Raw genomic sequence first — 13,813 nt, forward strand, 5'->3', positions numbered from 1 at the left:
AGTGAGGCCTGCACAAATATGCATAGCTAACCTATTTGTGCAGGCATTCCTAGTAGAAAAATAAGAGTTACCTTGACTTTCTCAAGATTAGCATCTGTGTCCCGAATGATGCTGTTGAATTTCTTCTCCCAATCCATTTTTGATGCTGTGTGAGTCATCAATGATATGCAGTCTGAAAAAGAAATATACACCTGAAGCTTCAGCATGGTATGCTTAAATATTAACTTCCTGTAGTAAAAAAAAAATGTTAATGTATGGCTTCAACACACCAGCAAATAACTAAGTTTTATTGTACAAATATTCTAGAATCCTAAGCAACAAGATATGACTGTCCATTCAGAAAGCTTTAATTTCCTAGAAAGTTATAAAGGTTAACTAAAAATTGGATATCTTCAAGACAAACCTATTCCATCAATTACCTACCTATATCCTGAGATGTAGGTAGGTACCTACATTCTGTATTCACATGAGATCAATATCTATGAGAAACTAGAAAGTCAAATATAAGACATAAACATCAGGAAAAATAAAGTTGTCATAGGACAAGCCTAGCAACCTTGTTCGTTTATTCAGAAAAGTTGAGAAAACATTAATTGTCGTGCTTACGTCAACATACAATAACGTAATGACATGATGTGGAGATGGAATTAAATTGATGAAATACTAGGACTTACTCCACAAGGAGATCGAATGGGTCGGAGCGCTTTCAATATGTATTATACATATCGTCGTCAGCGAATCAATAACGGGTCGAATCGAGTCGGGTATCGAAGAGTTCTTGAGGATGCCATCAAGATCTTGAATCGAGCCAGTCATCACCAGATGCGACTTCTCCTGGAATCGGCCTATATTCGGACTGTTGGTCGGCGTGAAGCCGTCCTGGTGTCGCCGAATGACGCAAACGTGAACAGGAACTCGGGTGCCCTGCTGCATGACCGCTGGCTGCCGATAATCCGCCGTTTTTGTCAGTAGTGTTTACGTCTAGTTCGGCCTTTGTATGTATTTATATTTGTACTCGTCCTTTTACAGTTTTTGCACTCAGTTTTGTATAGTCTTTGTTCCCTTTTCTACTCAGTCTTTATCACCATAGGTATCCTGTTCCCCCCCCCCCTTATTGTACTTTTATACGTGCCATTTATGCATTTTAGCACCCCATTTTAATTCATTTTAGCAGCTAGTGTATCATGATTGTTCTCACGTGTTTTTTATTCTCTTTAATGCATAATTCGAATAGTATGTGATCGCTCTGCCGCGCAGCTCCCGAACCTCTTCGATACCCGACTCGATTCGACCCGTTATTGATTCGCTGACGACGATATGTATAATACATATTGAAAGCGCTCCGACCCATTCGATCTCCTTGTGGAGTAAGTCCTAGTATTTCATCAATTTAATTCCATCTCCACATCATGTCATTACGTCAATTTAACGACTATGGACGGTCGACCCGACAGCTAGCCAACCTCTACTCACACCTCATGAGCAAGTTGGCTAGATTCGAAACCCATTCGATCTTTTTACGAAACTGCAGGGACCACCAGCTCATTCCCCGCGGTTTAAGGCTGAACATCAAGCCATCCAGTGAACGCGAAGCAAACTGGAAGAAGAAATCAGAAGAAGCTCGCCTCCGCCTGTCATTCAACGAGGCGAGATCAGAAACGCACCGTACAAAAGCTCGTCTTGAAGGCATCAAAGCCAGCCTACTGCGTCGTGGAGTCGCTCAGACTGCCATGGCCGTCCTAGAAGGCAAGTCCCAAGGCATCTACAGACATGAACTGAGAAAATGTGAATCAGTGAAGGCCAAGAAGTTTCATGCTCTACTGAGAGAGAACGGGGGACTGACCTTCTCCGGTACACATCCTAGACGGTCAGCAACTACGGATGTGACGGTCATCAACCTCACTAACCAGCCACTCTCTAGAGAAGAGACTCATGCACTTCAACTTGGGTCCAAGTTTTCCATAGCTCCAGCAAGGCCCCCTGTTCTGGAGCTGGCGTTGAAAAGCCAGATGGTCTCCGACATCGCCATCAAGCAAGCCGACCAGCAAGGTGTGACCGGCGATGACATCACCGCCTTCCTCAACAAGGCTGAGAAGATACTGACACGGGGCAACAACCAACCACAGCCTAAGCCGCCTAAACAACTGACCGAGTCTTTGAAGTCACTTACCAGAGATGACTCCAAGGTGATTGTTCCAGCAGACAAGGCCAAGGCTCTGGTGGTGATAAGCAAGTCTGACTACACAGCAGCCCTTCTACGTTCACTCCAGTCACCGGTCTACGAGGAGGTAACCAGTGATCCAGCGGAAGCCTTTGCTGGCAGGTTTAACGAGCACCTGCTCACAGCATTGGCCGGACCTGCTGTTCGTGGAAGGCGACGTGACACCATGCTGAAGGAGAACAACCCAGAAGGCTACCAACTCTATCGCCGCCTCTCCAAGACCCATGGCCGCAGCGGTCCGTTCTATGGACTTGTGAAAACTCACAAATACTCATCACCTCCCAGCACCGACGACGACAGACTCAACTGGATCTCCAACTTGAAACTGAGACCAATCTGCCCAGCCCACCGCGGTGCAGATTACGAGTTGACCAAGCATCTGACGAAGTGTCTGAAAGTCCTCCCACGCCCTCCACACTCGGTCAGCTCTCCACTGCAAGTCCTGGAGATGCTACAGAACATGACGCATGCGGTCAACAGCTGCCGTCTCGTCTCCCTGGATGTGGAGGCGATGTTCCCGTCAATACCTACTCAGACAGCCATCTCACTGATTCGTACTCAGCTGCGAGACAACAGAGACGCCCTCTCCGACGTAACTTGTCTCAAGCCCGACGCAGTCGCTGACCTGCTGAACATCTCTATCCAGAACTGCCATGCGGTCATTCAAGACGGTGACAAGGAGCGATGGTTCAGGCAGACTACCGGCCTAGCCATGGGCAAAAGCTACTCTCCGGTGGTCGCTGACCTGTACATGGGACACTGGGAGGCTGATCTGGAGCTCCTGGCGGCCAACTGTGGTGGCAGGGTCCATGCTTTCTGCCGATACGCGGACGACTACCTGGTCTTGTTCGAGGGCAGTGACGACATCCTCAACACGTGGGTCAACCAGCTGAACAGCAAGGACTCCAGCATCAATGTCACCACTGACTTGGAAGTAAACCGACAGCTACCGTATCTTGACATCTGCATCACTAGAAGAGACGACAAGTTCTGCACCAAGGTCTACAGGAAGTCCTGCAACACCAACCAAGTGCCTGCCTTCAGCTCCTACACCGAGACCCGCTACCTGAGAGCGGCCATTCGATCTGACTGCACTCGAGCGATCCGATACTGTTCGTCCATGAGAGACCGCCAGCAGGAGCTTGACTTCATCCGCCAGAAGTTTCATCATCATGGCTACCCACGATCATTCATCGACTCGGCCATTCAGAAGACTCGGACCGATCTCAGACTGAAGGCAAGGGCCCTACCAGCGCCACCTAGCGCGAACTCACACCCGGCGCCTGTCCGAGTCTCTGTTCCGTTTGCCGGCCCCCTGTTCTACCAACTCAAACGGGAGGCCAGCAAGATCGGGATCCAGCTCGTCTCCAAGCCTTCAGTCACCATCGGCTCGCTGCTCTGCAGCAAGGCTAAGCACCAACTGCCTAAGCTACAACAGAGCAACGTCATCTATCGGATCGAGTGCTCCTGCCAAGTGGACGGTGACCCAATGGTCTATATCGGCGAGACAGATCGTGAGCTGGGCACGAGACTCCGAGAACACCGGGAGAGCTGGACTGGAGCAGTCCGCTCGAGAGCCAATACATCGGCCTTCAGTACCCATAGAGACTGCTCACCTGCTTTCGATGCCATCAAGATCTTGAATCGAGCCAGTCATCACCAGATGCGACTTCTCCTGGAATCGGCCTATATTCGGACTGTTGGTCGGCGTGAAGCCGTCCTGGTGTCGCCGAATGACGCAAACGTGAACAGGAACTCGGGTGCCCTGCTGCATGACCGCTGGCTGCCGATAATCCGCCGTTTTTGTCAGTAGTGTTTACGTCTAGTTCGGCCTTTGTATGTATTTATATTTGTACTCGTCCTTTTACAGTTTTTGCACTCAGTTTTGTATAGTCTTTGTTCCCTTTTCTACTCAGTCTTTATCACCATAGGTATCCTGTTCCCCCCCCCCCTTATTGTACTTTTATACGTGCCATTTATGCATTTTAGCACCCCATTTTAATTCATTTTAGCAGCTAGTGTATCATGATTGTTCTCACGTGTTTTTTATTCTCTTTAATGCATAATTCGAATAGTATGTGATCGCTCTGCCGCGCAGCTCCCGAACCTCTTCGATACCCGACTCGATTCGACCCGTTATTGATTCGCTGACGACGATATGTATAATACATATTGAAAGCGCTCCGACCCATTCGATCTCCTTGTGGAGTAAGTCCTAGTATTTCATCAATTTAATTCCATCTCCACATCATGTCATTACGTCTATTTAATTATAGATATAAGCGAGGTAGTAGGATGGACATAAATATTTTAAATGGCTTTAAATGAAAAATTGATAGGTAAATATTTATTCTTTTATATCTAGCATTGAAATGTAAGAAACTCTGCTAGCGCCACCATACGGCGCCAGCTGGCCAATAATCCAGTTAATACCAGGGCCCGTTTCTTATAGGTATCTTGCCCCATCCCCTTCTAAACGCGCGCTTTTGCGCCGCAAACGAAAGAAGAGCGCCACACTCTGAGCTATCTTCTATTTACCCCGCGTTCGATGTCTCTCGGACGGCGAAGATTCTATGCCGTCCGGCCAATCACGTTCCAGAACTGTAGCCGAGCCGCGTATTTACAAATTGCAACCGAGCTCCGCCGTGGGGTAAGGTGGGCAGGGGTTTTCGCACTACGGCTGCGGTTGAACTACCGTCTGTGGTAGAAACTTCAGGACGATGGCGCGTTTCATACGAAATCTGGCGCAATGTTTGTTTGCTTCTGAACTTGTACTGTTTCTGTGAGTTCTTGAAGTGGGAGTGTTTCGATAACAATTTGTGGATTATTTGAGTTTCTTTATATAAACATAGAATAATATTATGAAACATTGTGTGGAAACTGCAAATACTGATATGATCAATTACTTAGTTTGGGAATTGATACACTAGACATTTTGCAGAGATTTGTCTGGCAAATGGTGTAACAAACCTCAAGCCTATCATGATCTGAAGCTGTTGTAACAAATCAAAATTGCTTTGATGTTACATAGTACCTTGTTGGAAAGACTGGAGCATGGTTCAAGATGATGTGTAAAAATTCCAGATTTGTGCGAAAGCTTGTGACTGAAGAACGAAAACAGTTTGATATGATGGCTCAAACGTGGAAATGGATGACAAAAGTAGAGTTTCAACATTCCAGCATGTGAGAATAACTTCAGAAATTCATAGTTCTTGTAGTATTGCATTATTTTTATGTACAGTTATAGGTTTTGTTAGGGTATTTCAAATTCATTGTGTCAGTTGAGATATAGATGGATTGCGGAAATTTTTAGAATCATTGCATGGTAGCTAGGTACTTGTTCGGTAAAAAGGTATGTGATGACTGATGAATGCCATGAGGTTTTTTATGATTCAATATATGGTCGTTGTTGTACCTACAAAAATGCAAGTTTACTAGCAACTAGTTTCTGAATCAAATCGAAAGTATATTTTGCCATGAATGTAAATATGTACCTGCAAAGTTTGTCAATAAATTTGTGTGATGTTGACCAGAGAGTTTTATCATCTGGGCATTTATGTCGCTTCTTACATTAGGTGTTAAGCATAGTAATTACGGATGAACTTTGTGCCAATATCTTCAATGCACAATGTATGTAGCTAGCATGTCTACAACCCTCACTGATCAGTGATCCTGCTATACTATAGCTATAGGCATTTGGCACCAGCTTGACCAAGGGCATGAACTTCACAGTTGCACAACCTTTTGTCATGTACCACCAGTCACTTTTTTACTTAAGGTGCACATAGCAGTGAACACAACAATGTGCAGAGGGCCTACACAAAAACAACATGATTAGTGTGCACTATGCACAGCATTGTACCCTGATTATTTGAATATTTTGATCACTCAACAGTCAGCAGTCAGGAGATAATTATTGAATATCACATTTATTATACATCACTTGTCAAACGAGAGCATGATGACACACACTTTGACAAGCAATCATGGTAGTATTCCAATAAGTTGGACAGTCACCTCCCTGGGCGTCATTTTTCCAGGAAGGTACCTCTGCAGGTGTTGTGGTAGTGTAAAGCCCGCGCCTGTAGGAATAGGTTTTCCTGGTCGACGGGCGCCGCGTCGGAACGCGAGGCTGGCTTTCACCTCGGGCGGGCTGACCGTTCCGACTCCCGCCTCGAGCTGGGTTATAACGCGTGAGCGCCGGCCGATCGGGGCTCTCGTGTGGTGGCTTCGCTCGAGGTAGGTGTCCCGCTGACCCGGAGGATGGGGCTTTGTGCTCACCCCGCCTCCCTAGCTAGGCTAGGAGCAAGGTAAAGTAAATGTGTAGATTGCGCGTGTTAGGGTATGTTAGGCTAATCTGCGCGTTTATTCTGAGGCGACGCAATTTCCCGTAGACGTACATTCCCGAGCAGTCTTGTTTCATTCTTTGGCGTTATACTTGTTTTATATAAATAATAACGGAGCAGAAATCTTTATCTTGTTTGGCAGAGAGAGACATTCGAGACGAGAGACGAAAGACGGAGATAATGAATGAGTCACGGAGTTTAAACATTAACGTAACGTAAATGTAATAATAACGTAACTTGCAATTAAGACGGTGTAATGCACACCGCAACCCACGAGGGTGCGCGACCCAACCGTGTGTGCCCAAAGGTGATGCATTCCCTGTCCACCGGATGCCAAAGTAAAGTAAATGCAATAGTTGGACCACCACGGCCGGGTGGCAGACGGCTGTCGGGGGATAGAACGGGTGTTGGCGGTAGCGCTGCCGCTGGCATCACGGGTACATTACATAAATTTGGTGCATCGGCCGGGAATCGCTGTTACGTGTGCACATTGCGCTCAAGTCGGCAGTGAGCCTTCTTCTGATATGGAGAAGCCCGTAAGTCTCGACCGAGCAGGCTAGTTCGCGTGCACAATCATGTCAGTCGGTGTGACCCTTGTTCAGCCACTATATAAGTCTTAAACTGCGTTAGTTGGTTGGAGAAGCCCGTAAATCCGCGACCCAGACACCTGTTGTTTGGGCGGCATGTTGTGCAAGTCGGCAGCGATCCCTTCTCTTGATATAGAGAAGCCCATAAGTCTCGACCGAACTAGCTTGTCTTGCGTGCGCTTTGTGCTGTAGTCGGTGTGACCCTTGTCCGACCGCTATATAAGTCTTAAACTGCATTAGTTGGTTGGAGAAGCCCGTAAATCTCGACCGAACAGCCCCAGTCGATGTGCCGATTTAATTTGCTCACTCCGTGAAATATTCATTACTCAGGGACAATCGAGCGAGCCAGCCACCAAAAATTCATTAGGAAAATTTTGTTGACGACTGCAATAATAAGACATCGGTGAGAGGAAATATCTGACCGATAAACGGCGAACCGTATGATTGATTGATAAAAGTATATGATTGATATAATTGAATGTTGTGCGAGTGATGAAATTGAAATGTTTTCGTCACGGATAAAGGCCTGTCCTGACGAGAACTTCAATTATTGTTATGCCTGATATCTAGTGTTATGTTTGAAATGCTATGGAACTTTGCTGTGCTTCATTTCTTTCTAAAAACTTTAAATGGTCAATTCAAACTTTGCTATCAGGCGTTGAATTGTAAAACTTTATAAATTCGTAATGATATGATTTTGACAGCGATGTACCTACCTACAATTTTCGTGATGCGTAATGTGGTTTTGTCATTGAAACTGATCACTTCACTCGTCAAAATCATTTGAAATGCCGGTTAAATTATTACCTAAACATTCACTAAGCGAGCTGTTAGAATTAGGACCATGTTTCCTCAGAATTATTTGTAAATTTTGCATTTAACCGTTCAAAGGTTATTTCACCGTTTTACTGTTCTTATTCTCTCATTCACTGATCGGGAATCAATGAAATTCTGGGAAAAATTCTGAATAAGGTATTCATAAGGAAATGTCAAAATTGCCATATTTTGCTCATAATTCTCATGAATTATCGTAATTGAACATATTGATTATTTCCCATTTTACTATAACCTGGGCTAGGCTCACTGATCGAATATAAATTAATTGCCGGTGAAACTTTAAATTCACTAGGTGGAAATGTCAAACTTGTCTGTTTAACTCAAACCTTTGATAAATAATGCATTTTGCCGTATTAAATCCTTTCACCGTTTTAATCTATTTGCTTCGTACAGGTTTTTGTAATCGTTTACTTTGATCAAATGCTGCAAGTCGTTAATTAAATTTCATTCATTTAACAAATGTGTTATGGATACGTATTGCCCGACCTTTATATTTAAAACGCTTTATTGTATTTGTAAAGCTCGATTAAGACGGTAGGAATGTAAATTTAATTACCAATTACTTTCTTGATTTTCCGTTTAGGTACGTGCCTAAGCCGACGTTTTGAAACGTTCATGTAACAAAATGAATCATCGTTAAACATCGGCTTTTTAGGGATGTTATTTACCGTTTAACTTTTGGCACTTACGCGCTTTACGCCCGTGTTCTACATGATTCAGGGACCAAATAATATAAGATGTCGTTTTAGTTTATATCCACTTTATTTGCCTGTAAATGTATCAAGATAAAGCAAATTTCAAACTTACTCACATTTTACTTGCATATCGTTTAAATTGTTATAACGTTTCAATATGCTTTTCATTGTTGGACGAAGGCTCACCGGTTACATTAAATTGCTTGTCATAATTTGAGGTAATTGATTTAAAAATAAAACTGTCAGCATTGTTCAGGTTATGATTTTAAGCATAATCTGGTTCAATTTCACAGTTTTAATTTCATTTTTACGTTGATGATGATTAGTTGAGCGTACAGCCCTTTTATGCGTTTCTTCGGATACCGATCCTGTGGATCTATGTCTGGTTGATGGTTCCCCGCTCCCCTAATTGACAGCCGCCAACGAACGAAATCGTTCTTTCGTATTCGAAGAACTCAGAGCCGAATACCAGTTTCGCTATTCTGTCCTTATCTCCAGCGCCGGCGCCGCCCGCTCGACTTGGTCATTGGTCAATGGTCACCGACCTAGCCGGTGTGTTTGCTGTTTGGCCCGTCGTCCCAATCCATTATTCCAGCGCCGCTGGGCATGCGTCGGAGCGCTGTAATGGCGGAGACTAGTGGAATGCGGTACCGCATTTCCGCAGACTATTATCCTCCATGGGCGAAATGCGCCAGAGCCTCGTCTCCCAGTCAATTCCATCCCGGTCCCGCTCATTATATCAGCGATCGGTCATTTCCTCTTCCTGGCTTTCACAGCCATCGGCGCTGCGCCGCACGCACATTTGACCCGCTTCTCTGCGCAGTGGGAGTCGAACCATGTCCCACTTTCTCTTTCACCAGATCCCACGCACCATCTAATCACTTCCCCGCTCGCCATGTGCCAGTGACGGTGACCCGACCCACAGTCGGCTCTGTCGCTGAACCGTTACCAAAGGGCCGGCGACGAGAGATACCGCTCTGAACTCAGTTTAGGCGGAACGAAATTTGAATGACTTGTTTTGTGCAAAATTTCATGGCCCATTCAGCATGATCATACCGACCATTACCTGTGACCACGCAATGCCGCTCTAAACTCAGTTTAGGCGGAAGGAAATTTAAATTATTTGTTTGGCGAAATAAATGGCCCGTTTAGCATGATCATACCGGTCAATACCTGGGACTACTGAGACGGCCGCTCACGTGGTCAGGTCGGATGGTCGACTGTGACGTGTTAAACGTACAATTTCGGAATAGTTCAGTCTTAACCAGTGTCTCATGGAATACAAATTTCATTAACAACCAAAGCTTGCAGTCATGAGGTATCGATTTATTTGCTGTAATTTTCAAAGTCCGACCATCAATCGGAAGAGGGCCATGAATCACGGACAATCATCCGCGGTGTTGTGATGTCACGCCCCACGGCCAATGTTAGCCGTCTTTAACAACCAGAGGTGCCCCAATAACCGCGGCTGGTATGTACCGTATATCCTTCCTTCTATCCAATACTCTCTCCTTTCATCAGGCATATTTAAATTAAGCATGTGCTCTGTAACTGGTTGATTAAAAGTATGAAACGTTGAATGTGCGAAGTGTAATGAAGTGTTCTGTAAATGGTTGATTGTTCGCAAACGTTTAAATGTGGAAAGTGTGATGAATATGATGTGACTGACTTAGCTAGGCATTGCGTAATGAACGTTTTTCCTGCCGAGTTGTTTTGTTTTTTATCGTCAGGTGCGCGGCGGGCGATCTCCGAGAGCCTCCGACGGATGTGGAGGACAGATCGCCTGCACGACAGGGAGCCGCGTCGCCCTCGGCTCGGTCAATGTCGCCGTCGGGAAGCAGATACGAGAGAGTAGAAGTCGTCGCGGTAGCAGAGGAGAGAAGGAAGTAGATGTCGCCGTCGGGTAGCTGAGAAGAGAAGAGAGTAGAGGTCGTCGCGGTAGCAGAGAAGAGAAAGAAGTAGATGTCGTCGTCGGGTAGCAGAGAGGAAACGAGAAGTAGATGTCGCCGACGCGGTAGCAGAGAGGAGACGCACCTGCACCGTCTGTCCGCCGCGTCATAGAGAGAAACAAAGGACGTCGCCAGGAGGCGTCATCAGCTGCGCCGTCGGCAGAGGGCGCCGCAAAGTGACGGCGGCGTCGCCAGCATCACCGCCGAGTGAGGGAGCGCCGCCCCGCCGTCCGCCGCGATAGAGAGAGGAAGTCGCCGCGCCGCCGCGAGAGAAGAAAGAGGGAGAGAAATGGAGCGGGGGACCGCTTCCGCCGCGAGTGGGGAGAGAAGCGGTGTCGCCAGGAGAGCGTCGCCGCTAGCGCCACCAAGTGGCAGAGGACGGCGCGACCATGAGGGCGCCGACGCCGGAGTACCGCGCGTCGCCGCCACGAGCGACGCCCGCCGTCTGCCGCGGTAGAGATGAAGAAAGTAGCAGCAGATGACCAGAAGTAGCAGCAGATGACGCCGTCGCGAAAGTAGCAGCAGATGACCAGAAGTAGCAGCAGATGATGCCGTCGCGGTTGAAGGAAGTGAACAGAAGTAGCAGCAGATGATGCCGTCGCGGTAGAAGGAAGTGAACAGAAGTAGCAGCAGATGACGCCGTCGCGGTTGAAGGAAGTGAACAGAAGTAGCAGCAGATGATGCCGTCGCGGTTGAAGGAAGTGAACAGAAGTAGCAGCAGATGATGCCGTCGCGGTAGAAGGAAGTGAACAGAAGTAGCAGCAGATGACGCCGTCGCGGTTGAAGGAAGTGAACAGAAGTAGCAGCAGATGATGCCGTCGCGGTTGAAGGAAGTGAACAGAAGTAGCAGCAGATGATGCCGTCGCGGTAGAAGGAAGTGAACAGAAGTAGCAGCAGATGACGCCGTCGCGGTTGAAGGAAGTGAACAGAAGTAGCAGCAGATGATGCCGTCGCGGTAGAAGGAAGTGAACAGAAGTAGCAGTAGATGACGCCGTCGCGGTAGAAGGAAGTGAACAGAAGTAGCAGCAGATGACGCCGTCGCGGTAGAAGGAAGTGACACAGTAGGGCGTCGCCAGCTGAGGGCGCCGCCATCCGAGGGCGCCGCAACCCGTCGCACCGCCGTCCTCCGCGAGTCTTGAGAATAGCGGTGCCGCCGAGAGAGCGTCGCCAGCTGAGGGCGACGCAAAAGGGCGCCGCCAAACGAGGGCGCCGCCGTCCGAGGGCGCCGCCGCCGGAGCGCCGCGCCGCCGACCGCCGCCCGCCGCGATAGAGAGAGGGAGTCGCCGCGCCGCCGCGAGAGAAGGACGAGAGAGAGGAATGGAGGCGACGGTCGGAATGTCGGAGGCATCACGCCGTCGTCCGCCGCGCGCCGCAAGGAGAGAGGAGGTGTCGCCGAGAGAGCGCCGTCGCTAGCGCCACCTAGTGGCAGCAGTCGGCGCGACCATGAGAGCGTCACCAGCCAAGGACGCCGCCGCCGGAGTACCGAGCGTCGTCGCCACGGGCGCCGCCTGCCGTCCGCCGCCTGAAGCGAGCGAGAGAGAGCGTCGCTGCTAGCGCCACCAAGTGGCAGCAGACGGCGCGACCAAGAGGGCGCTCGCCGGAGAGGAATGGAGGCGACGGTCGGAATGTCGGAGGCATCACGCCGTCGTCCGCCGCGCGCCGCAAGGAGAGAGGAGGTGTCGCCGAGAGAGCGCCGTCGCTAGCGCCACCTAGTGGCAGCAGTCGGCGCGACCATGAGAGCGTCACCAGCCAAGGACGCCGCCGCCGGAGTACCGAGCGTCGTCGCCACGGGCGCCGCCTGCCGTCCGCCGCCTGAAGCGAGCGAGAGAGAGCGTCGCTGCTAGCGCCACCAAGTGGCAGCAGACGGCGCGACCAAGAGGGCGCTCGCCGAGAGAGCGTCGCTGCTAGCGCCACCAAGTGGCAGTAGACGGCGCGACCAAGAGGGCGCTCGCCGAGAGAGCGTCGCTGCTAGCGCCACCAAGTGGCAGCAGACGGCGCGACCAAGAGGGCGTCACCAGCCGAGGCCGCCGCCGGTGGTGGAAGACCCTACGAGTCTACGACTACAGGTGGCGCTGCGGGCGGCCTGCTGCTGAATCAGCCTGGGCGCCGCCAACAGAGGCGGATCAAGGAAAGGAGCTGCTGCGCCCGACCGGGCGCTGCCCCCTGCGGTGGCAGCCAAGCGTTGCCACCCACCGCTGCGCCCCACTATGGCGATCTGCTGCTGCAGCCCGGGCTCCGCCGCCCACTGCTGCGGTCCGGGCCCGCTGCCGGCTGCCTGCTGTCTGCTGCCGCCCGATGCCGGCTGCCTGCCCGCTGCCGACCTGCCTGCCCGCTGCCGGCAGCCCGGCAGCTGCATGCCGCCTGCCTGCTGTCTGCTGCTGCCCGCTGCCGGCTGTCTGCCCTCTGCCGGCTGCTTGCCCGCTGCCAGCAGCCCGTCTGCTGCGGCCCGAAGCTGCTGCCGGCTGCCTGCCTGCTGTCTGCTGCTGCCCGCTGTCTGCTGCCTGCCCGCTGCCGGCTGCTTGCTGTCTGCTGCCGCCAGCTGCCGGATGCTTGCCCGCTTCCAGCAGCCCGCCTGCTGCGGCCCGAAGCTGCTGGCGGCTGCCTGCCTACTGTCTGCTGCTGCCCGCTGCCGCCTGCCTGCCCGCTGCCAGCAGCCCGCCTACTGCGGCCCGAACCGGCTGCCTGCTATCTGCTGCCGCCCGCTGCCGGCTGCCTGCCCTCTGCAGGCTGTTTGCCCGCTGCCAGCAGCCCGCCTGCCGCGGCCCGAAGCTCCTGCCGGCTGCCTGCTGTCTGCTGCCGCCCCACTGCAGCGGCCCACGCTACATCGCAAGCGGCAAGCGCAGTAGTCTGCCGCCCCACTGCTGCCCGCTGCTACAGACCGGGGAATGCCGCCCCAGGGGTGGCCGAACGCTGCCACCCTCATGCACCTGAATGTCTGTGTAAATGTCCGATGTCTGTAAATATGTCTAATGTGTGTATGACTTGCTGTTGCTCCGCTTGAAGGCTGCTCCGTATCCCTGCTACATGTGTTATCGCGGTCGGTGCATTTTTTCGGAACGTCCAAATCTGTCGACTGTAAGGCTTTACTAAAGACCCCCTCCCCGGAAGTAAGGGGATTTAACCCACCTTGCGGAGAAGGGGGTATTTATGTAAAGCCCGCGCCTGTAGGAATAGGTTT

The 13,813-nt window shown here is 50.2% G+C and overlaps 1 protein-coding gene across 1 annotated transcript; it reads left to right on the top strand.

Annotated features, from left to right (window-relative positions):
• The first annotated feature begins 2,009 nt into the window (after positions 1-2,009).
• Positions 2,010-13,481, top strand: LOC122368237. Its single transcript, XM_043341973.1, has 2 exons — positions 2,010-3,695; positions 13,362-13,481. Exons 1-2 carry the CDS (start codon positions 2,010-2,012, stop codon positions 13,479-13,481), a joined length of 1,806 nt encoding a protein of 601 aa, XP_043197908.1.
• Positions 13,482-13,813: the final 332 nt, after the last annotated feature.

The sequence above is a fragment of the Amphibalanus amphitrite genome, unplaced genomic scaffold (genome assembly GCF_019059575.1).
Source record: "Amphibalanus amphitrite isolate SeventyFive unplaced genomic scaffold, NRLGWU_Aamphi_draft 000933F_arrow, whole genome shotgun sequence".
Taxonomy (NCBI): Eukaryota; Metazoa; Arthropoda; class Thecostraca; order Balanomorpha; family Balanidae; genus Amphibalanus; species Amphibalanus amphitrite.